Source organism: Anas acuta, chromosome 11, assembly GCF_963932015.1.
Source record: "Anas acuta chromosome 11, bAnaAcu1.1, whole genome shotgun sequence".
Classification (NCBI taxonomy): Eukaryota; Metazoa; Chordata; class Aves; order Anseriformes; family Anatidae; genus Anas; species Anas acuta.
The window spans coordinates 19,270,327-19,294,739 of record NC_088989.1 but is presented as its reverse complement, the minus strand read 5'-3'; the positions used below and the strand labels follow the sequence as shown (position 1 = coordinate 19,294,739).

Sequence of the window (24,413 nt, the reverse complement as noted above, 5' to 3'; positions counted from 1 at the left end):
GCGGACCGAGCCGCGCTGAAGCCGCTCCGGATTTACACAGCCTTGGGCGCAGCGAGCCCGGCTCCCCGGGGCCGGTCACCCACACGCGAGGCCGGGCCGGGCCGGGCCGTGCCGCCCCCCCTCAGGCCCCGCGCCCCCCCAGCGGCCCAGCCCGCATGCGCGGGGCCCGGCACCGCCTCCCCCGGGCCGGGCGGCGGCGGAGCGGCAGCGGCGGGACGCGGCGGGAGCCCGGCGGGTCCCAGGTGGGTCCCGCGCCCCCCTCCCGGCCCCGCGGGGAGCCCTCGGCCTGGGCCGCGGCCCCGCTTTCAGGCTGGGCGGCGGCCGCTGGCAGCAGCTCGGCCCCCCGGGGAGCTTCGCAGCGCCGCTGCCGGGGGTTGTGGTTTTCAGCCGCTGCTTTGGGCCGGAGGCTGAAGCCGCACTCCTCGAGCAGCACCGAAGAGAAGAGGGGACCGCGAGTGTTAGCGGCCCAGGCTTAAATGCTGCCCCTTTGTGTGCCTGCCTGGCCTCGCCCTCCTTAGAAAGAGCCGTGTTTCGGGGAGGCCTGCGCCTCAGGTAGTGAAACGAAGCACCGCGTCTGCCAAGTAATTAATGCCCAAAGACTGCGCGCAACACAGACACCAGTACTTGCAGCTCCGTGTGGCTGGAAAGCGTTTTTCTGGCTCGTTCTCATCAGGACTTTACGTAAAGCTTGCACAGAGCCACACGTGTGGCAGCCCGAGCTCGGGGCCCCGGGGAGCTGCCATCAGCCTGATCCGCTCCCTGCTGAGCGCTGCAGTGGCAGCAAAAACCCCTCTGCTGAGCGCCTCTGCCACGGGCCTGAGGAAACATTGCCCTTCAGCATGGTAAATCAAACGCTACCGCTGATACATGGTGTTATAATAGTGGTAAAGTTACACATGAGAGGAGCCACAAATTGTGAAATGTGAGTTGGGTGGAATTTCCGTGGCTGGGAAGGGGGCTCTGCAAACACGATGAAAAAATTAAATGGACTGCAAGTGCTGAGGTAAAGCACAAGGTGGTTTTACAGGTGGCAAAACGCTCCCAGTTTCTGAATGCAGACTACAGCTTGCTGGCTTACTTCGATTTTGCTTCATGCTAGTGTATCACTCAGAATCAGACAGGCTTGTTTAAAGACGCTCAGTCCAACAAGGCAAGGCACGTTTCCCCTTGCTTTGCAAGGCAACCCAGAAGAGCCCCAGGTGGGTGTTTTGTGCCACGCTGCAGGGCTGTGCAGGGCTGGAGGGCTTGTGCTGACTGCCAGCCTCAAAGGACTCAGTGGCTGCACAGTGTAGGTAATTCCTGTAACTCCTTCAAACCAGTGCATTGCAATGCGAAGTCAGCCCTCGCTGGTCACCACCACATGCTGTTGCTGACCCGGTGCCTGACAGGTTATGGAGAGACCCTTCCCTCCCTCCGGGGCAGGGTGCTGCCTGAGCCACTGCAATTCCCCGCTCTTCCTCTGATACAACTACCCAGGCAGGGGTCTCGCTATGTTCACTGCTTTGCGAAACAAGCTTCAGACTGCAGAATTGCTTAAGCACATACACAGCAATACCCAAGTAACTTCTAGCTTTGCATTCTGTGGTTTTCAAGAAAGCGTAAGAATTTCTAAGCATTTTTGCTCCTGATTTTGGGTAGTCTATTAGTGTTGTAAATTAGAAAAGTACATTAAAAACATACCTGTTTTCTCTGCACTGGAGTGTTTCCTAGCCTTAATCCTATCACAGGAGCGAGAAGGAGGTAACACATCACTTGCGGGTGGCTGTGTCTCCCACCTGCAACTCTTGCCACTTTATTAACTTCCTTTGGTTCTTCGCCCAAACAGTCCCCTGTGCTACAGAGCTTGACCATTCTGTTCCTTAGGAAAAAGCACATGATAAAGTGCCTAAAAGGAGTGGCTACCTTAGATCTACTTCATTTTCTTAACATTTCCTCTTTACTGAATCTGCCATTTCTGAACACCTGCGCTTTATCGTTCATATCCTCCACAACTGCTCTGCATGCTCACAGTAGGACCAGCGTTTCCTAGAAACCACACATACATTAAGCTGTGCTTTTGCAAGGGTCTGCACAAGTTGGTAGCTCTTCAGAAGTTACAAAATGTACGAAAGAAGGAATTATTTTCTTAATTTCTCTTTTTTCTAACTACCTGACATTTGCTGGCTATTTCAAAGACAGAGCTCCTAACCCAAAGTTATTGGATGTGGGCTCTGCAGCCACCTGGGTGCCACTGTGTGATAGAGCCAGAAAACAGGCTGTCTCACAAAGGAGAGCTAAACTGGGTTGCTCTAGCCCTATGACACCTCTCCTTTCCTTTTTAAATCTCTAGTTAAAGTCGCAATTTTTCTTTGATTTCAAAGCCTGAGGCTAAAAAGAGGTTCTAGGTTATTTCCCTGGGCTTGTTGTCACCTATTACATTGCCAGTCCACTGAAGGACCTTTAAGTAATGCTTGATGCAATTCTTCAGTTTTAGAACCGTCTTTTGAATTGAAATCTTCGTATTATCATGTTGCTCCTTCCTAACACTTCACCAGATTTCCATTTTATCTTATTATTGACAATTTTAACTGACAGTAACAGAACAGGAAAAGAATGAATGTAGGAAGTACAGGTGATGAAAGAGGGTGGGGATCATAGGTGGGCTGTTGCTCTGGGATCTCATTAAGGATCTAAACATGTATTTGTCTCGCAACTCTAACACTGCCGGTGTACTTGAGGTCTACAAATGATAGGTTTTGATCCTGCTTTTGTGATTGATTTGCTGTGTGATACTGCATGGTGCTTAAGGAACAGAAAAAAAAAAGTCTAAAAGCAAAGCTTCTAAAAAATCTTTAATAAAATTTCATACAGTTTTTAAGTTACACCAAACTAAAGCAGTCCCTGCACAAAGCTAAGGCATTCCGTACAGTGTTTTAATGCAAGTCAGAAATAATGCTTCATTAATTGATTTTTATTACCCAAACTACAAGAAGAGGAAAAAGCAGAAGATGAAACAGAAAATGTACCAAACCAGCTAGGAATCTAAATATGTAATTTCTGCTAAAGTAAAATTAAAAACAATTAAGTTTTATTAAAGCTTTAGCATAATTTAATGTTCTTATTCTATGTAGCAATGAAAACACTGCAGTCTAAACAATGATCAAACATCCCAATTGCATCCAGATCACTGTGAGACACTTTTCTACCTGCCTAATCTGATAAATTCATACCTAGAGTCATAGGACAGGTGGATTCACCAAGTCCACTACAAAGTAGCCATGAGACAGCCCGAGAAATAAACTGCCAGAAGCCTGGCAACCCCGTTCTACTTACCTAAAAAGCTCATTAATATCTTTAAAGAGCAATCATAGTTCAACAGAATTTTCCAGAGGATTTGGGATTCTTCAATTTAAGTAGGAAAATGCCAAGCCTAGAGAGAGAGAGAAAGATTATTAGTTTAGTCACTAGCTTCCCACCTACTCTTTGTATTCTTTCTTTGGAAATGGCAAATTATTTCAGCCTAATGGTTAACTCCCCCAAAAAGTCATCCTCAGCTAGCACAAAGCCTTGTCTTGACAAAAATACGATGACAAGTCTGTTTGAACAAACATGTTTGGCACCAATTCCTGGAACTAGCTAAACTTTGCAGATCACTGGAAAAAAAATCTTCAGCTGAATAAACTGCCGCTAGTACCGAGGAGTACAAACACAGGAACAGATAGAAGGACAGCCAAGCGAATCTCTAACACCTACAGACGGACACAGCCAAGTGGCAGGCTGGTGCACCAAGAACTGAAAGCATCCAAGACTGAGCCCTTTTCCAGAATCGCGTAGGTAAACAGTGCGGTGGTGTTAGCCGTAGGAAAATAATCACCAAGTTATGTCAGAGACAGCCTCTCAAATGTGAGCATTTAGTAACTTTCCAAAAAAAAAAAAAAAAAGACTACACTTTTATTAAAAATTTCAGTTAATTAGTGCTCCTTAATTATTCTGAACTGCTCTTTGTTCTTTAGTCAACTAAAAAATCTGCTACCTTCCTCCGTTTACTCCTACAAAATATTTTACCAGATGCTCCACTTGTTGAACGCATTTTTGTGTGCTAACACTTGAAAAATGTGTCCTCTTACTCCCAATTCTTAGATCAGGATTTCTAGAGCCACTTCTATAATGAGGACAGACAATGGGTGATGAAACCAAGAAGCGATGCTGCTGTTGGAGTGTTACTTGGGCAGGGCTCTTCAGAGAGGGAAACTGGCATTTCTCGATCTGATCTGGAAGTCAGCCCTGCCTTGAGCAGGCTGGATGACCTTCAAGTCTTTTTGACCTAAATTTTCCATGATTGTAACACAGCTTCCTTCCAAAACTCTCTATATCCCAGGAACTTGCCAGGCCTCTAAAGCAGTGACGTGCTTTGGTTTCTGCCTGGGTCCACAAGATACCAAAGTGAATGTGCAATTCCACGTGCTTACAGCTGGACATTTAACTGCTGGAGGCCATGGGGCTGCTGGCTGCTTCTTGTCTGTAAGGACAGCGTTGGGAGGCTTGGAGCTCTCCTGTTCCACCTGCACGCCAGGGAGGCTGCGGGTGCTGCACCCGTGGGACTGAAACCGCTACCAGCCATTAAAGAAGTGAATGAGTAAAATTGTAGAATTTTGAAAACTTATTTTGTAGTGGAAGAAAACATTCTGTGTATTGGTTGTCGTTGGAGTGGCGAAACTCAGTTTTGCAGTATTTCAGATACAGCTCCCAAGTTTCTAACCTTAAAGTTCAAACTAGTGAACTTCAAGTTTTTAGCAATACACACTCACATTATAGGTTACAGAAGCAGGAATGTGTGGCTACATAATATGTCTTAGTTAAAATAGTTACAGGCTGTTATTAAATAATTTTAAAATAGTCAATTACAAATAGTTACAGGTTTGTTTTTTAAAAAAGCATTTCCATTGTGTGCACGTATCATGCATTTTCAGCGACAAAAAGGAATATAAACACTTGGAAAAACTAAAAGAATATCACGCAGGTGGCACTGAGATCATCTTAGGTTCAATTAGCATTCATTTTGGGAGGTGAATCTGTTGAAAAATAAAACAGATTGAACGTAGCACTACCTGGTTTCTTCGTGAGGTAAAATTCCTCACGAAGCTTTGTAATTAAAAAATAAAACTGCCAGTAGAATTTCTTAATGACATACTTGGGCCTTGAAAAAAGCCTGTTTTCCCCAGGAAGATGCTTTTATGTGGCTTTTGTCTCATTTTACAGTCACATTTACATTCAAACATACGTAAATATTTCTAGTGTTTACAAAACATTGGTTTTGTAAAATAAATATATTCACAGTGACACGTAGCAAACAGTAAATGTAAACTCAAAAATCTAACTGAAGATAAGTGATCAGAGAATAATCGTCAACCGTATTTTCTAAAGTACCTGTCCTGGTTTCAGTTAGGAAGGACAGTACCCCAGTGGTTTCCAAAACTGCATACAAATCTTCTGAAGCCCCATTGTTAGTTAAGATTTTTTTTTTCACAAACGCCCTTATATGTGTACATATATGATATTTTCTCTTTAATAAAATTGTAGTCTGCAGTTTATTTAATGCCCATGATTTTTTTTGTCCCTGCAGCATTAGTAAGAAACTAGATGTGTAATCTTAAGGACTTTTAAATTCATTTCTCTCTATTCTCAGTACATTAATTTTTCTATACAAAAGTAGTCGGATTCTTTTTCATTCTGATTTTTGCTGCAATTATTACAACAATAACGGTGAGATTTTGCTACAAAATTATTTTTGAAAATTAATGAAACAATATAGTCCTGTTATATGCCCTGTCTCTGCTGGCCAAAGTGAAGCAGGGTCAGTTCAGAGCACAAGTACGTTGGCATTAGTCTCGAGTTGTCTCCTGCAGCTTGCTGTCCCTGCTTGTTTAAATAATACACACACCCCATTCACAGAAGCTTGCACTAGTACTTTCTTTTTCTCTAAGTAATTGGGAGGTATTTTTAATGACAAATAGTGAGTAAGCACTTAATTAACACTAGCCTTTTTTTTTTTTAATAAAATGTGTAGGTAAGCTGTGGAAATAGACAAAAGTGTTTCTTTGTCAGATAATATTTAGTAGTTGAAATTGTTGTAGTAAAATAGAATATCATATCCTATTTTATTTATCTTGTTTTCTTACTTTATTTTAGCTCACCTTAGTTAAATCAACAAAGTCCTTGTGTTTGTTTGTTTAGTAGATCACATCCTCTCCATTCAGAACTTATTTTTCTTCTGCTTTTGAGGTGTTCATTTTAATACAGTTAATTTACACTCAATTTACATACTTTAATGATAGTATTTGAAAAATAGTAAGTTTTGTTCAGGGTGCAACCACAGGTACAAACAAAAGACAGTTTCTTTCCATGTTGTTATAAAATTACTGTATCAGTTTAACTGCAGTTAAGGTACATTCCCCAAAGGATTGTTGTAACTGTGTGCTTAGTGGTCTGGCACATGTAGACACACATATTTACTTGTGGTTGATAACAGGAAAATGAGGTGAATGGAATGGATGAAGCAGAACGATACGGAGGGTTCAGTTATTAAAACAGGTTGGTGTGGCCTGTTTGCCTCAATCCCTTTAAAATCAAGGCAGACACAGAAAGCAGTTTATGGGACGATTATCTGCATCGCCTGTAAGGCATTCCTCATACAGTCTTAAGTTAAGAAAAGATAGTTACTGGCTCCTCCCAGATTACCATCACGAATCCAATTAACTCCAGGAAATACTGTGGCAACACCATTCAGCATCTCTTCTGCAAAGGCGAATTCCCTACAATATATTTCTTGAAATTGGTACAGCAGCAATGAAGGGATCAACACTAACTCACTCTTTTTGCAGGGTAACAGGTAAGATGTTCAACTGAAATTGCTGAAATTCTATATTAAAGGTCACGTAAATTTGCTGGTTTTGACTATCTGCAGTATAAAAATATTTCCTTTTAAGTCGTAGAGTGCAGTTTTAAAACTTTTCCACTTATGAATGCTTTCAGTAGCATTCAGCTGTGCTGACAATATTTCATTCTTCTGTATGTAGTCTGACAAATCTACTAGTCTTAGTAAACATGATATTCATGATCCGTAATATCTGAGTCACTCATTTTTCTTTGTAGAACAGCTAATTTATTCATTTTTACACCATCTACTTTATAATTCTCAATAGTAATTGCTGGTTGCCAACCTGTTCAAGGTAGTTTAAAATAACTTCTCTTAACTACTGCGTTAACACTATCACAGAAAGCTGACGTGACTTAATGAGATGAATCAAGTCAATTGGTAGACCTGTCCATCATCTTAGGTTGCAGTTTCTTGCTATTTATGTCCAAAAAAAACTATTAATAGCAAATACTGAATCACCAGAGCAACACCTACATAATTTTCTAACGGATTATATTCTTTTGTCTCTTTTGTACATGAAAGGAGCTGTAGTCCTTTGTAAATATCATGCTTAATGATTAAATGACATTCACCTTTAATTAAAACACATGATGATTTTTTTTTTTCCTAAAGGAAAAATAAAAGCAACAACCCAACTCGTAGAAATAACAAATTATTTTTTGTTGCATTCCCAGTGAAATCACCAGTTTGACAACAGCTGTAGTATTGTTCTGCTGTATACATTCCATATAGCTGAACATGCATTCAAGTTATTACCTTATCTTCCCTTTGTCCTATATCTCTGTGTTTATTTTCTTTTTATGATTTTCTCATGTTTGCTCATAAGTAGTAAACCTTTCAAATTTCAAGCAAGCCCAGGGAAGTGAGGTGTGTGCCTATTGAAATACGTGTGCTAACTGCCTTCAAGCCTTTTACTTGTAGCTAAAGTATTTGTGATATGGCTTATCAGTGATTTTTTTTTCCCTGCAATAAGTATTAGAACAAGAAACTTAATCATAATGATCAAGTTTAAGGAAAAAAGTACTATTTTTCTAAAACTTTAGAAATAAATGTTTTATTATTTCTGGCAATGTTCAAAGTAGATAGTGTGTTGTACTTTTCAGTATGATTTCATTTACCAGTGCTTCCTGTAGAAGTCACTAACTACCCCTCAGTGTACTTAGATTTTTCTATCAAAAATGTTAATGATCTGCCTATATTATCAGATGTAAAACCTGAATTTAATTACCAAGTTATAATTTATTAGCTCTTAACCACTATAAAACAGTCCTCAGTAACTATAAAACAGTCCTCAGTACATGATCATATTTTTGCTTAATTACCTGAGTTATCTTTAGTTACGTAAATTAATTAGTGCAGTTTTCAGAACTTTGCATTTTGGCAATGAAACTTTATCCCATACAATCTTCCATTTCGACAAATACCCTGTTGACTTCTATGGGACTGCTCACAAAAGCAGAGCTACTGAAGAAGATAAGTACTTACAGAATCAGGCCACAGAGTGAATTTTAATGATGTTTAATTTTAATGGTGGGCATAGGTGCTAAGCTAATATGGCCACTACCTGCATCTGCAGTTGACTATCTTGCTTTAAAAATTGGCCACTGGTTAGTTACTTATATGTGAATACAACAGGGGAGAGAACAATTCATTTCAAAAGGCAAGAAAACGGTAAAAAACAATCCCCGCATTTTATATGACAAGCATAAGCACCAGCATTTACCTCTATTGCATGAATATATTTGAGGTTTAAAATAGCTTTTCTTATTCACTGACATTAAAAAATTGAAAGCTTATCCAAGGTTTCTAATGTTAACATAAAAACTAATCTTTTGGAATATGTGGTTTGCTGTCATATTCCAGTTACCAAATCCATATAAATCTGAAGAAATGGGAATCCAGTATTAGTAAACAGCTCCACAGAAATGTGGAGATGATTCCTGTTTGTGCTGGCAGCTGAACTGGCACAACTGTAATCATTCCAGTCTCAACTACAAGCTCTTCTGTTTTGAAAACATGTTCTAAAGATAGTAATTGCATTTATTAAATAACCATATTAATTGCTAAGGTCAGCTGGGACCAGCCCTTGTCTTTGCACTTTTTGGCTTTTCTGGCTGCTAAAACATTAGACATTGGACATTGTTCCTTTCTTTCATTTCATTTTGGAGCAAAAAATCAGCCCAGTGACTGGAAACCACTGATTTCCAGGTCCTGAAATTCTATGAAATAATCTTCCTTTTTGCACGCTCTTGTGAACCAGGAAGGCATGCCTCCTGTATGCGCCTCCTGGCCAAGCCTGCCCACCAGTTGGTTGCAGATGCCTGATCTCTCCCTTGCCCTCCTTGCGGTGTGGCATTTTGCTGCTTAACCTGTATCTCCACAAAGAGAAGCCCTTTCATTCCAGAGGAAGTGGATGTAGAGCAGAGGCTGCATCACTCCCTAAAACGCACGTGGGAGCACAGACTGACCTCACCAAAGGCACCACGGTGTGCCTATACTATTTCCTCTGCCCGAAATTCACCTCTGCGTGGATGATGCATATTTGACAGCTGTCATTTGTTACCAAATGCAACAGGTGAATCAGCAGTGCTACCAACAGACAACAAAAGCTGATCCATCCCTTCTGTTAGGGATCGGGCTGCTCAAAAACAGAGAAAAGAAATGAGGTAAAGAGACACCAAAACAAGTATAAAATCCACATCTCAGAGGTACCTGTTGAAATATCCCCTTAGGGCTTGATATCTGATTTCAATGTACGCTTGTTTTCCTGGGCAATGGGGTTCTGCTGGTTTCTTCAGTCAGCCATCATCAATGTTATTTTTACTACATTTTGGTTGCATTACCTGTGGCGTTTATGCAAGCTTAATGACATTGCTTCCCATGATAAAATATAAAGAGATGGAACATCACCTAAGACACCGTTCCATTTCTTAAATTGTGATAGCAGGATTAAAAGGCCAGCCTCTTTGCTGTCATGGCAATAGAAATGCATGTCACCCAGATAACGGAGGGGATCTGATTAAGGTGGTGTCATGATTGCCACAAGGCACGTGACCCAGTTCCCTCAGGGAGCTAATAAGGAACGTGACCTGGAATAACATTTGAGACTTGTTTTTTCTCTAGCATCTGTCAAGTGTTAACACGATGAACAAAATGCTGAAAAGGACCTTTTTAAAACTAAAAAATGTACAGAGAAAAAACGGGAGAGTTGTTTCTTTTACCCAACCACTATTTTAGCTTTTAATGCTGTTTTTCTTTGCAGGACAGTAATACCCCCCTTTGTAGTAACAACACGGAAATAGTACTGCGTGTCCCAAAATAAAACTTTTTACCTTTGTTCAAGGGAGTGCATCATTTCTCTGTAAACTCTTATCACAATCTTATTTAACTTTTTGTTTGTTTGTTTCAGAAAAATATACAACAAAACAGAGAATTGGAATTGCCTGGTCGTACAGAACAGGAAATAGAGATTTGGTCTACTAAAAATATTTGAGAGAGGTCTAATTTGTTAAAAAAGAAAAACAAACAAAAAAACACATTGTTTACCTCTGCCATTTTGAGCAATCTTGCTAGTATTTTGTATATTGTAGGTATGTCGTCTGCATCTCTTCCCTCTTCTGTAAAGGGCTGAAATCTGGTTGAAAAAAAAAAAAAAAGAGGAAAGTAATTTTGATTAATAGTAATATCTCTACTATTTCATCTCACTTCTTCTGTCTAACACTGGGTACAAGCAAATAGGAAAACTAACAGGCATACATAAATGTCTGTGAAATACAGTAACTAACAGATGATGTTCCGTTTCATTTATTGTTCTGGGTAGCCTTATTTTACCAGTAAGTTGCAGGTAATACTGCTGCAGCATGTAAGTCTTCATTTTTGAATGGAGACTTTCTATAATACAGTATTCATTCTGACACAGCCTGCGATGTATGTCTGGAAAACTCGGTCTCTATTTAAATAACATTCATATTCTTTATTCCATATTTCAAGAAAATTATTTGCATTTATTGTTAAGCATATTGTTCAGACAGGTGCAGCACAAATATTACACGAGTCTGTAGTCTGTGCTGAGCAACCTATTAGTTTGTGATTAAATAACTGTAGTAAATTCACTTATATTTTCAAACAAATCACAGTGAGCTGTTTCACTTCTTGCAACACAGATAACAGACTATGGAAAAATATTAAAAAAGCAATGATTTCGTGGAACTATAGATTCAGAAAGAGTTGCCTGAACTCAGTCCTAGCATACATAAGAAAACACTGCCTCCGATAAAAGCTCAAGAAATCAAATTCTATTTCCAGCAATTTCATGAAGTGCTGTATACTGCATATCCAAAACTTTGTTAAAAAAATGTGGTACTTTGTAAATTCAACTACAAATGTTAGAAATGCCAGATTTCCAACTTAGCTTGAAGCTTTAATTCTGGAACATTTTAGGGAAAGATGATGGCCTTTTCAGGATACAGGTGTTTCACCCACATTCCTCCCCATGGGGGAATCATGCAGAGAGACTTGAGCTGTGTCCTGGGTTAGTGGGGCACAGCCTGACTGGACGGGGTTTTCTCTGGCAGCTACCGTTCATTGTCAGAACAGTGTGACTGGTGGTGATCCTGCCACCCGTATGATTGCATCGGACTTTTTCAAATGCTTGTATGTTATCTGGCAAAGCTATTACGATTTATGAGAGAAATTTCCGAGAAATAGAAATATTTCTTTAGCTGCTGAGTTTCCTCTGATCGTGAAAGCCATCTATTACTGATTTCAAAGTCCATTGGGGAGGGAAAAAAAGAAAAAAAAAGAAAAAGGTAATTAAGGTAATTAGAGCTCAAAATAGAATGCAAGTTGTGCCTGTATTCCTGCTTATTTATTAAAGGCATTGACTTGTAAAAGTGCAGCCAGATGGTCAAGTAGCTGAGTAGAAAATGTTCAGGATACCCTTTAGTCTAGTGTAAGATTCATCTGGATGATCTGAGTGAATATTCTTAATAATATACAGATGTACATTAGAAATGCATTCCTTAACATCACTTAAGTTTTGAAAGGCCTCTTGGCTTTCACAAACACACACAATTCTTGTATTTTTGAGGCCACTGATGCAGTGGTATTAAAAGGCTGTTAATGGGCATGTATATTCAGTTCCCACCTTCAAGCATCTCGAAAAGGACAGAGCTGTACTAGGTGACTTTGATATGGAATAAAATCCATAAGCATGGTTGGAAGAATAATTTCAATTTATTCAACTATGTGGCAGATAGTGTAATATGAGTTAATGAAATTTGATGTGCCCCTATTCAGATACTTAAAATAATTATGCGGTATTATAGATAAAGAGTGAACAGTAAGCAGCAAGCAGTTAATACCTCATTTCAACACAGCACTGGATTGTTTACCACATAATCCCTACATTACTTTTTATTTTCGTTTTTTTTTTTCAATATTTTTAGTAAATCTTTTAAAACGCTATTTATGCTGCTAAATTCTGATACTGTTTTTCCAAAACATGGCATAGAAGGCTCATCTATATAGAAAAGTTTCAATAGTTACAGCAGAGACCTACTTAACTTGGTATAATCTTTATTTATTTTTAACATTACATTTGCAACTATTTTACTATTGAGATAAGAGGAAGAGATCTTTTAACGGGTAAAAATTTTCAGTCAGCATCCATGTAGTTGGTTTACTTACACATCACAGTGACTGATGTGTTTGTGTTTACAGCCTTCCTTTAGTTCTCTTTGTCAGACACAGTCTCTTCAGAAAATTACTTGCTTTGTATCAGCAATTGTATTAAAATATGTTTTCGGCTTAGATGAAGTCTTGGGTTCACTTTTGTTTTTCGAAGAGAATCTTCATATATGTGATTTCAAACTTGACATCATACCAGAAACAAAGAGTGGGGGGAGGAGAGCAGAGAAAGCACGTACCTTGTGGATAGTCTGTTGGGCAAGCATCAGCTAAAAGTATGAATGGTATGAATTAGAAATAGTGCTGCCATTCTGGGATCATTAGATTTGCTGGAACTGCCCCTTGGAAGGTTCCAGTTAGACTGACAGTTGTATGGTTACCTTTACAAATTTGAGAAAATCAAGATGGAGGCACTCACCTAGATGCCTTTAATGTATGCATTACATTTAATGTAGGCCTACATTAAAGGCATTTAGGTGAGCGCCTCCTGTCCATATAAAGCACACACTTTGAAGCACACAGTCAGCCAGACTCTGGAGCTGGAAATACACAATTAACTGGACTTCAAATTGCTGGGGCAGACAGTGAAGCAGTTGAACTTTAAGATGACTGCACATCAAAACCAAAGTACCGTCCATGTCTGACTGCCCCAGTCTTAAGCTTGGGGCAACTTTACAACCACATGTCAGGTACTCAACTTTAACTCAGCTTTATTTTGCCTTTTTTTAGTGTATTGTAGATTTACAATGAACACACTACTGTTTCAACAGGTACTGCAATGGCTGCAGGAGTTTTGCTACAAAATGAACTCCCATATTCTTCATTGCTAGAGAGCAGCGTACATCTTGCAAATATGAGTTCAGGTAATAACTTCCTCTGATAATGCCATTCATAAAAAGTGCTTAAAGAAATAATGATTTTTTTTCCATAGAGAAAAGATGCATTATCAGATTATAATCTTAAAAATGTCTCTAACAAAAACAAACTGCGTAACATTATCACCGTGATGTGTTTTTAAGCTTTTATGTTACTTCCATATTGTCAAGTCTCTTAATTAAAGAACCTGTGTCATTTCCATGTTCAGAAACTGCCTTGCTCTCTGAAAGTATAAACAACTCTTCAACAAAAAGAACTCTATAATAAAATATTTCAAGTCTTACTTTGAGTGAGTACTTGCAAATCATGGTAGATTCAATGGAAAGATATGGTGTGCAGCATTTTATCTTGCTCATTTCTGACTCCATCATTTAATATATCCTGAAGAAAAGATTCTGAGAAGAGAAAGAATAAGAATTAAATATAAGAAAGCCATATAATTAACTGGAAAGCATTTTTTTTGGCATTTGCTGGATATAGGTAGCACTTGAAGTAGCCTCTTTCATCGCCTTCCTTCTTCTTCAACCTAACACCCCATATAAAAACACATTCAAATATTTTCTCATCTCCTAATATCAGCTTTATTAGAATACTCAGATCTTTGAGACGACAGCTAACAGTCAGCTTTAATGTTTTCCTTTTCTCATACCACATCACTACCGACAATTAATGCCTGGTATCTACAGAAAACCTTACCATGTCTGAAGAGCTGGGGAGCAGTATTCAAAATTCAGTCACTCTGTTCCTGTTCAGTACCTAGAAGAAAACAGTACATGTTTACCTGAGGAATGTTTATCAAGAGAGCTTTCTCATACGCAATTCCTCTTTAAGAATTCCTGGTTTCATAATATAAAAGAAAAAATCAAACACTGACTGATGGTAGTATATATCCTTAGGAAAATGCAACAGCATTTATTTGTCAGGTGACCAAAGCTGTGGTGACTTTTCTTCATTATTTCCCCAGGCTTTCTCCTTTAACATCCAGTCTAATGCACAAACAATGGGAAGGTTTATTTTATTTTATTTTATTTTTTTTTTAATTTTTTTTAAACATTTCTGTAGTTTGTTCTCCGCATAGTTGCATAACAATTTTGTGCTTTTGAAAACAACAGTCCTGTTTTTGAGCAGTCCTTCTGGCCAACTCGTTCTTACCACGCTAGAAGCAGAGAGGGAGGCAATTTGCCACCTAATATCTACCTTCATAAGCCTAAAGCACTCAACTCATCTTCTCCTCCCCATAATCTGCTTTATCTCAGTCTGTAGGGCTAACAGCTTTGGTTAATAAAAGAGCTGTGCCCTGAAAAAAAATAAGCCTTTTGTTTTGAATAACAAATTGTGTTTTGTTGAAGATATGAATGGTCCAGAGCGAACAGTCTACAATTCATCATGTACTGAGCCATTTCAGTAGGAACACACTAATCCCAATCATTACAGAGCTAATGATGCATTTTGGAGCAACTAAGCGGAGGGAGAGAGGTGGTTGTGGAATGTTAACCCAAGAGGTGGGGGAGTATAATGTACTTACAGATTTCTCAGGAAGCAGAGCCCCCAACTGCATTCTGATTGTTCTTTTGAATATACTATTTTGTGTCTTAGCAAGTTCTGAATGTGTGTTATTTATGACCAACTAAAATACTCACATTGTTTACGGAAAATGTTTTGGTTGTTCCCCGTCCATTTCCAAAATTATCTACTTGAAATGCAACTATTTTCATCGGCGGTGGAACAGCTTGTCCCAACCAGAAGCAGCCCCTACAGCATCTCGCTGCCTCGGGGCTGGCTGCGAGTTACTATGGTGACAGCTCAGCCCCTGCCTTCTGGCTGCCGGAGCGGGCGGGAGGATGCTGCACATCCCTGCAACTTCGGCACAGAACAACTGGGCTGTTCGATCAGCGCGTCCTCTGCACCCTGCTCCACTGTCGCTGGGGCCAGGCAGTCATGCAGGGCTCACCCCGGAGGCGTTCAGCTGCGAGTATTTTTAGCAACTTTTTCCAGGGCCGGAGGCATTCGTCCTCCGATCCCCTTCTCCGCATAATCCAGAGGCGCCGGAGCTCGGTGGTGGAGGTACTCTCATCATCAACTCAGCGCGTTATGGTGGCGATATCATCTCTGAGCCCCGAGGAGCTGGATGCAACTTTTCCTGAAAAAAAGAGTAAAGTAGTTTTCATTCAAACTGTTGGCAGTTCTGGTTTTGTTGCTGTTGTTGTTGTCCAATTCATATGCTTTTGCTCTGTTGACTGTATTACATATATATGCATAAAATACTGTTAAAAATATTTTTTTTCTGTATTTTATATTTCATTCATAGATTCGTATTTGAGTATTAATACATGCTTTTCACTCTAACAGCTCAATTACAGAGAACGGATAAAACAGAAGCACACCTTCATACATATACCAAGTACACGACTAACTATTTTTGATTTTAGGTGGAAGATGACGGTGACATTTGTTCTGCTGCACAGGTTATCACACACCTATAACTTCATCTGAAAAACCAAATTTGCTATGAGAAAAAGCAACTTTTTGCTTTTAAAAAGCTTTTTAAATCAATGTTTTTTTTTCCCTTAGAATCCTTAAAGTCCATGTTTAAAAATGAGTTGTAAATTTACATATTTCATATCTGTATGCTCATTGTAACTTTGTTGATGTAAGGCTGAACAGATGCTTTTAAGGTGGAAATGAATTTGTAAGCCACCTTACTAACTGCTTTTGCTTGTGTTACAGGAGGTTCACGGCGTCCAACAGCAAAATACACTAAAGTCGGGGAGCGCCTTCGCCATGTCATTCCTGGTCACATGCAGTGCTCCATGGCGTGCGGTGGACGTGCCTGCAAGTATGAGAACCCAGCTCGATGGAGTGACCAGGAGCAAGCCATTAAAGGGCTCTACTCTTCTTGGTAGTATGCAGCATTTACTGTCACTAAATGTAACTGGATCCAGTATATTTATTAAATGAGAGAATCATACTTTAGATTTTTTTTTTCAAATCAACCACTGCCAAGTTAAGTATAAAACATAATGATAGCATGGTTCAAAATTACAAATTAACAGTAAACCATAATAGCCATTGTACACAGCCCAGTAAAAGTGATGAAAGACTTCTGTGTATTTCCAATAGGTTTGGTTCAGATCCCAAAGAATAAATACCTATCTGTCATGAACTATATATATATACATATGCACACACACACATATATATACATATTCTGGGTTACAGACATTTCTGGCTAAGATTTAAAATGCAAATTAATTAAAATGTGGTCATAATAGAATTTCAAAGTAAAAACAGTTACTGGAGATGAAATAATGTATGTGTTCAAAAAAGCATATCCATATACAGTATTACTTATATGAAAAATATCTTTTAAATTTTTAACAGTAACAGTGAATGCTATTGAGAAGCATACGAGCCTTAAAGGGACAAACAGGGATCAGTCCAGATTTTTATTCAAAGGAATTTTTTAATGTGTTAATTGGACTGGCATTTAAATAGTTCAAGTAATGGTCTTTTGATATATAATACCTGTATTAGTTTAATAGGATTTACCACTAACGCTGTATGAAAGTAGAATTCTTTGAAAAATCATTTCTATTTAATCAACAATGTGTTTCTGTCCTTCTTAAAAATCACATAGTAATCTTATCATAGCAAATTCATACCGGGGAAGTTATTAATAATATCATTATCATCTTTATTAGTGTACCAGTAATAAAAACTACTACTTTTTCAATTTCTTAGGATAACAGATAACATACTGGCTATGGCTCGACCCTCAACAGAATTAATTGAAAAGTACAACATTATTGAGCAGTTCGAAAGGTAACAAAATTTACTCATTATTTATTGTAGGTATTACTCATGTAATTCCCAATCCATTTTCTCTTTCAACACAGACTTGGATAGTTGCTAAAGATCCTCTCATTTTCCTGATGCAACAGTATAAAGATTTTTTCTCCCCTAAGAATAAATGTGTGTTTCAGAAAATAAGGGATAATAAGATTTTGGTTGCATATAATGCTTAGACTCATCTATTCCTTCCTTAAGATGTGGCATAAAAACCATAATTAACCTTCAGCGTCCTGGGGAGCATGCGAGCTGTGGGAATCCATTGGAACAAGAAAGTGGTTTCACTTACCTTCCTGAAGCTTTCATGGAGGCTGGAAGTAAGTTCAATCCTGCTGCCATTCCTCATTAATTATTCACTTCAGCACCAGATATTTTTACCTGAATTCTCATGTATTAAAAGCAGCTATATAAGAAATGTTGTACAAAAGAGGGTGTAAACATAAACCTTGGCAAATATAATTGAGAGTGAATAACACATTATCCAATACTGTATATATGTAGAGTGATATTAGAGGGTTTACATTCAGGTATTTAGAATAAAGAAAGGACAACAGCTGTGTTTTTTTTTTTTTTTTTTTTTTTTCTTCTGAGTTCCCAAACGTATAAAACATTAATGTTGTTTCAAGATCTGGTATAACTCAGGTTTTCTTACCTAGGCTATAGAACGGTTTTTGATTAAAGGACATTTGTAATGACAGTCTTTTTATATTTTCAAATGCTGAGATGAGGAAAAGTGCTTCTGTGTAAGAAACAGCTTTGGACTGAAGCGGTGCTTTTATTTCTAAAAAGAAAAGATTATGCTCTACCTATGTATAGCTCAGTAATTTTTGTATGAATCACTCCGCTTTGTTATATCTTTCACATTCTAGCTGAATTTGAGTTTGACAAATCTTTGCTAGCGTCACGTATTTATCAAAGTGAAACAGCAAAAGTACTCTGAAATAGGAAAATAATCTCTTGCAAACAATATGTAGTCATATTCTCCTAAGATTCTTTATGCGTCTTTAATACTATCATTTATTAGTCATCTCTCCCCTGCATTTAGTACTGAAAATTTCACATTCAGTAAAGCAAATAACTCTCTCTCTTTTCATTTTAGTTTATTTTTATAATTTTGGATGGAAGGATTATGGAGTGGCATCTCTCACTACTATACTTGATATGGTAAAAGTCATGGCTTTTGCGTTGCAGGAAGGAAGGGTAGCTGTTCACTGTCATGCAGGACTGGGTCGGACAGGTAAGTGTGCTCTACTGCAAGATCAACAGAATTGTTTTTCTGAAGATGCAAACCCCTATTGTTATAATTTGTTAATGATTTAAATTCTATATCATTGAAAGATGTATATCTATGAAGTGGTTAAAAATGCTAAACAAATTGGTGAAAATGGTCAGTCAGCAGTGGAAGAGATCAGTTTTAATATATAAAAACAGAAACCTGTAAGGTTTGAAGATTTTTGAATCTGTATAATAATGAGCTGTTACATTCATATGGGACAGCTATCTTTTGATGAGAAAAATTCACCTAAAATTTCAATTACTCCTGGCTCTTTCAAGACTCGTTTGCCTGAGTTGTTCCTGTAGAAGCCACCATCGCTCCCGTGTTCACTTATGACGCAACTCCTAGAAATGCTGTGGTGAGAAACTAGCTCTCACTTCAAGTGTAGTGAGAGTGGGTTTACTGTATCTTGTGGTCCAAGGAAAGCAACTATACTTGCCTAACAGCATCAGGTAATAAAGGGCACAAAACCTCTATCTGTACCTACATTCATTTTTACCCCATGGTTCTTCTGAATGTTTGTTTCAGTTTGATAGTTCTTCAGCTAATTTTTGTGTTTATGTTTCCCAGGTGTTCTAGTAGCTTGCTACTTAGTTTTTGCAACAAGAATGACAGCTGACCAAGCAATTCTTTTTGTCAGAGCAAAAAGGCCTAATTCTATTCAGACTAGAGGGCAGTTACTATGCATCAGAGAATTCACTCAGTTTTTGATTCCTCTGAGAAATGTGTTTGCATGCTGCGAGCCCAAGGCACACACGGTGACACTGTCCCAGTACCTGACCCGCCAAAGACACCTGCTCCATGGTTACGAGAGCAGGCATCTCAAACACGTGCCAAAACTCATTCATCTAGTTTGCAAACTGTTGCTAGACTTGGCAGAAAATAGACAAGTGATAGAAGCAGAACTGTTAGATGTACCAGATCTCTCAGCTGAAATTGAAAGGACTGTTTCTCAGCTGGTGTCTGCACAGCTAGATAAAGAACTGGCAAGGCAAGACAGCGACATGTCGGACTCCTCCCACGCCCACTCGGCCCCCTTTGAGACCCAGGATTCTCTTTTCTCCCTGGCACACGAATGTGATCCTCTTTGGAAAAGAAGGAACATCGACTGCCTTCAGCCTCTCACTCATGTGAAGAGGCGTCTTAGCTATAGCGAGTCAGATTTAAGGAGAACCGAGTTCCTCTTAGAACAAGCAGAAACTGCATGGACAGTACCTGCTCAGATATTACAGTGCAACAAACTTAAGCAGAACAGTGGTGAGGAGTGTTCTGCCAAAGATGACCAAAAGCCACAGCTGGATATAAACAAAGAAGCATTAGTGCGTAATACATGTACGATTTGGAGTCAGACTAAATTTAATTTGGATGGGCGAAAAGATGGATCTTCAGTTCATCATAGAAGGAACTCTACCAAAGAAGTACAACGCAGCAGAACATTTTCTTCAGGTCTATCATCTATCCACACTTCCAGGGAAACTAGAACACCAAGGCAAAATTTTGCCAATGAAATCGGTCACAGGAAAGAACGCATGACTAATATGTACAGCAGAAAAGTCTATGTCTCCGAGGACTCTGATTCTTCTTCTTCTTCTAAAGTGAACTTTTCCATTGGATGCGAAAGCCAAGGTAGCAAAGATCTGTCAGAGGCAATTCCACACATTGTTCTGCAGTCAGAATTAAGTTTGGAAGGCCGAAGGGTTTTGGCAGCAAAAGCACTTGCAAATATAAATGAATTTCTGGAAGAGGATGAAGTGAAGCAGAAGGTAGAAATGTGGCAGGTAATTTTTAATTTGACTCAGTGTTGTATATTCTGCAATATTTCACCTAGGTTAATTCCTAGAATGGCAAAAATGCTACCACGTGCTTTGAAAGAGCTGAGACACAGATTTACGCTCTGGTTAAGAAAATAATTGTATTTGTCAGTTATCACCAGCTCTTTCAGTAGGAAACAATGTGAACCTACAAATTTTGTTATCTAACTGGAGGTTAGAACATTGTTTCTGGTTGCGTTCATTCATTTTACAAACTAATGAAAACTGATGCTATTATCTGTAGCTTAACTTCATTGCTGATAGCATAAAAGTACTACAGATATTAAGTTAGAGCTACGTTGTTTTTAATCAGTGCTTTCTCAGACCTAATTGGAGGATTCTGTGTGTAAAAGTATTTCGTAGAAACTTAATTGCTTATTCTCAAAACCAAATCCTCCTACCAACATTTGTTTTAAAGTAGGAATTCAAAGCTATTTTACATGTTCTAGGAGATAACTGGGAGATTCGGAGCTGCACTACTTATGTCATCCTTCTGTTTTAAAGAATCACTTGTATTACTGCTGATTAATGTTGATGCTTTAGAAAAAGAAAAAAAATATATTTTTTGGAACTGTTAAGTCTTCTTTTTGTGTTGGAATGTAAGCAGCCAAGTACTGCTACAATCAAAGAGAATGCCAGTAAAAGTAAATAGATGATTCATTTTCACCCTCTTCCCCCCCCCTCCTTTTTTTTTTTTTCCCCTAAAGAAAGAACTGAATTCTCGAGATGGAGCTTGGGATAAAATCTGTACTGAGAGAGATCCTTTCATCCTCTGTAGCTTGATGTGGTCCTGGATTGAGCAACTGAAAGAACCTATTATATCCAAAGATGATATTGACATGTTGGCAAAAAATTGCACAGAATCACAAGATGCACTTAACTTGCTGAGAAAGGTAGATATTATATATGTCAATCCATTATTTTACTGTTAAGTATATTTTGTTGATACATGCCGAACCATTCATTTATTGCCTTTAGACACAGAAACTGTACTCTCTAAAGGCAACTCCAATCTCTTTAAAAATCAAAATGAGGATTATTTTTATATTCAATAGTATGAGCTGTAATCAATACTACCACGATGAATATTATAAGAAAAGTCTGAGTTATCTCTGGAACTTATTTGGTAGAAGCCCAACTGCATTTGCATGCCTGCAAATTCTCCAGTTGGAGATCCAGGGGCAAAGACAAGAAACTTTTGCCTTTTGTATGGCTTTTGTTAATGTCAAATCTGTCAGCTGTGCTTAACAGTTGTCGTATTTGCTGTGCAAACATCATACTCCATCAGTTTCGGAAGAACTGGACAAGGAATAGGAAGAATTTGCCAATTGAAGGATACAGAAGGCAGGCCAAAATCCTTTACTTATAATTCAGAACTGTGGCCATTTGAACTCTGAAATGAGAAACAGGTACTTCTGATCCACAATCACTTAACTGTGCTTACCCCAAAGAGCTGGATGCAGGGTAAATAAAACAAAACAAAACAAACCCACTTCTATTCTTGACCTCTTAATTATGCAAACTCATTTCGTAATTCTTTGGGAATTGCTTCCAAAATATTTGTGAAAAAGATAGGGCCCCTTTTAATAACCTCTGGATACCCAAGAATACAGCTTCTAAACAGTAGGTGGGCAGACTTTGTTGCAGTGACCACTTTAATGACATGACATTCAGAATTCTTCATCTCAAAATGTCATGTTTCTTCCTGACGCATTCTTCCACCCTATCGAGTTTTAAGTTTCTGTTTGTATCAAAATAAAGAACACTTTTAATCTATCAAAATAGAAACCTATAATCCCATCCAAAGGGATGGGAATTAGCAGTTCCAAGGATACTTTGCTCCATTTATATACATCCTCGTCTCTCTGCAAGATTCTTTTCATGGTGAAGGATACTTGGTAAGGGCAGAAGGAGATGTAGATCATGCTACATTAGCTGGGGAAAGAGCTAATGTGCATAGCATTTGAGACTGAAAAGATCTAATCTCACTTTTTCTATGCTACCTCATGTGAGTGTTGCACTTTTTGTGTTGGGAACCTTGAAATGCCAGGTCTCCAGAAGAATGCCTGACCTTGTTGAAATTTCCAGAATAGTCTGATACACACAAGAGAAGAGTTTCTCCCATCATGACTGAAACAATTACATAGAAACTCTTAAGGCTTGTAAAAATTCTCTCCCCAACTCCTACACCTGAAGGTTTCAATACAGAAAGGCACAGTCTGATATTTGAACAGCAATTAACAAAAATGGAAAGTTAAATGTTTTTCTTGAAAAGATTTCTTCTAACGAGCTGCTGTTCCTTTTTACCCACCAGGAACAGTGTCAGACTATCCTTTGTATTTTACACTGTGTGGTGAACTTGCAAATGCTACCAGCTGATGTGGAGGAGGCCTTACTTGCTCGTGCTATTAAAGCTTTCACTAAGGCAAGTAACCATTTGTCCAAGACATCGTATTTGTTTGTTGTAAATCATGTAGGGTAAATCAACAGAGCAGTCCTCTGTGTTAAAAATTACAGTAATTCCTTCACACTTCGTGTACTCATGCTATTTCAGAGTTTATATTTTATAATAACCAGCCTACATAAAAGATAGGAAATGCTCTCAACAAAATTACATTCTGTCACTACAGCCTCAGTCCTTTAGTCTCATTTTTCTATTTCTGGCTCAAGTCCAATTCATGAACTTCTTCACTTTAGGGAAAAGATAATTTCTACGGGGTGAGATCAAGTAGGCATTGGAAGTAGCCTTTACTACTTGGACTCTTATCATCAGATTAAATTATTTTCTAAAATTACATTGCAGTTCAGCAAGTGAAATTATTTGAAAAGAAAGTTAATTGCTTCCTAATCTTTTGTAAATCTACAGACATGCCACCTGTTAAAACAATCATGACATTTCTCCTGTCCTCTGGTTAACTTGTTTTAATGTTTAGTCAGCAAAAAATTGTAAATACTCAGTATTAAGTATGCCATAACACAACACGTATTTTCTTTGATAAATCTGAAAACTGATTTAAAAAATGTTGGTCATCTACTTTGCATTTTGCTATATGACATCTATTTAACAACTGAACTCAATTTTCTTCCTTTTATTAGACAAGCTTAGATTCTGAAGATGGACCCTATGTTTACAATACCTTGAAAAAAGTATTTAAACAAACACTGGAAGAAAAAAGAAAAAAGCTTAAGGAAGGAACAGAAAATCCCTCTTGATTTCTGCATGGCAATGCTGAAGAATTAGATGGGTCTACCAAATTATTTTGCATTTTCCAGCTACTGTATTTTGTGCTATTTGGTATGATTTACTTAACTTCAGGTGACAGTAGTTATTAACAAAACATTTTATTTTTTTAGAGGGAGTTTTAGTGACAATTGTTCCATCTACATGGTTCTAAGGAACAGCTCCTGCGTGACCGTACTGTAGCATTTTGGTTTCAAGTACAATGCTTTTATTTTGTGAACTGTTCTCTTTTCTTCAGATTTATTTAATGATTTAGACTCCTCTGTCATTGGCAAGCTATGCTGTTTTCAAGTTACAAGGTTGCCATAAATTCAGTGCCATGGTACATGAAGGTTTAATAGATTGAGTTTATGTATTAACATTAAATATGTTTACATTAATGTTACTTGATATTATTTTGCAGAAAAATAAATACTGGCTGAACTTACAAAACTTTTGCTTTTAGAAAATAGTGAACAGAACTTAGGGTCTACTGTTAGCAGCAGATAATTTTTTTTCTTGTAGATACCTTAAATAATTTTCACCACCAATGTATTTCTAAGAGGTGTTGCAGAAGAGAAATACATTAAACGTATTGAGTATGAAGTTATAAAGGTCTGAAGTTAGATTTTTTTTTTAATGGAAGATAGGCTGTGTCATCTTAAATGCTTTGAATACGAGCAAAGTTTTACCTTACTAGTTAAACTTTTATAGACCTTATTTTAAGTGGAAAAAATATGTAATCATCAAACATTAAAAAAGATATAAATTCTCTCT

At 38.2% G+C, this 24,413-nt stretch overlaps 1 protein-coding gene and 1 long non-coding RNA gene across 9 annotated transcripts in view; one reads left to right on the top strand and one right to left on the bottom strand.

Moving 5' to 3' along the window:
• LOC137862757 (uncharacterized) overlaps positions 1–24,413 on the bottom strand; it is a 38,165-nt gene that overhangs the window by 12,510 nt on the left and 1,242 nt on the right. The window contains exons 3-8 of one of the 3 annotated variants that reach the window (XR_011100504.1): positions 17,619–17,732; positions 14,177–15,620; positions 13,765–13,875; positions 10,463–10,550; positions 3,313–3,409; positions 1,681–1,858 (exon numbers count right to left, since the gene is read on the bottom strand). This is a non-coding gene — a long non-coding RNA (uncharacterized lncRNA). Of the gene's footprint in view, positions 1–1,680; positions 1,859–2,868; positions 5,052–10,462; positions 10,551–13,764; positions 13,876–14,176; positions 15,621–17,618; positions 17,733–24,413 lie in introns of those variants that run through there. The other 2 variants (XR_011100502.1, XR_011100503.1) reach the window with 2 other exon arrangements.
• PTPDC1 (protein tyrosine phosphatase domain containing 1) lies at positions 134–24,408 on the top strand. 6 transcript variants are annotated; one of them, XM_068695095.1, is made up of 10 exons: positions 134–242; positions 13,375–13,467; positions 16,208–16,379; positions 17,222–17,302; positions 17,528–17,646; positions 18,429–18,566; positions 19,176–20,383; positions 21,124–21,309; positions 22,731–22,841; positions 23,513–24,408. In XM_068695095.1, the coding sequence occupies exons 2-10, from the start codon at positions 13,383–13,385 to the stop codon at positions 23,627–23,629; spliced, it is 2,217 nt and encodes a 738-aa protein (XP_068551196.1). In that variant the 5' UTR covers positions 134–242; positions 13,375–13,382; the 3' UTR covers positions 23,630–24,408. The 6 variants fall into 6 exon arrangements, with proteins under 6 accessions (XP_068551196.1, XP_068551198.1, XP_068551197.1 ...); XM_068695097.1 differs by lacking the exon at positions 134–242 and adding an exon at positions 266–552; XM_068695096.1 differs by lacking the exon at positions 134–242 and adding an exon at positions 266–842.

What these genes read in the sequence shown, in the direction of transcription:
- PTPDC1 (XM_068695092.1), top strand. Translation starts at nt 15,419, where the DNA reads ATGCAGGGCTCACCCCGGAGGCGTTCAGCTGCGAGTATTTTTAGCAAC. An exon ending in AACTTTTCCTGAAAAAAAGA is followed by an intron (nt 15,633 to 16,207) that starts GTAAAGTAGTTT and finishes CTTGTGTTACAG; the next exon opens with GAGGTTCACGGCGTCCAACA. An exon ending in TGCAGGACTGGGTCGGACAG is followed by an intron (nt 18,567 to 19,175) that starts GTAAGTGTGCTC and finishes TATGTTTCCCAG; the next exon opens with GTGTTCTAGTAGCTTGCTAC.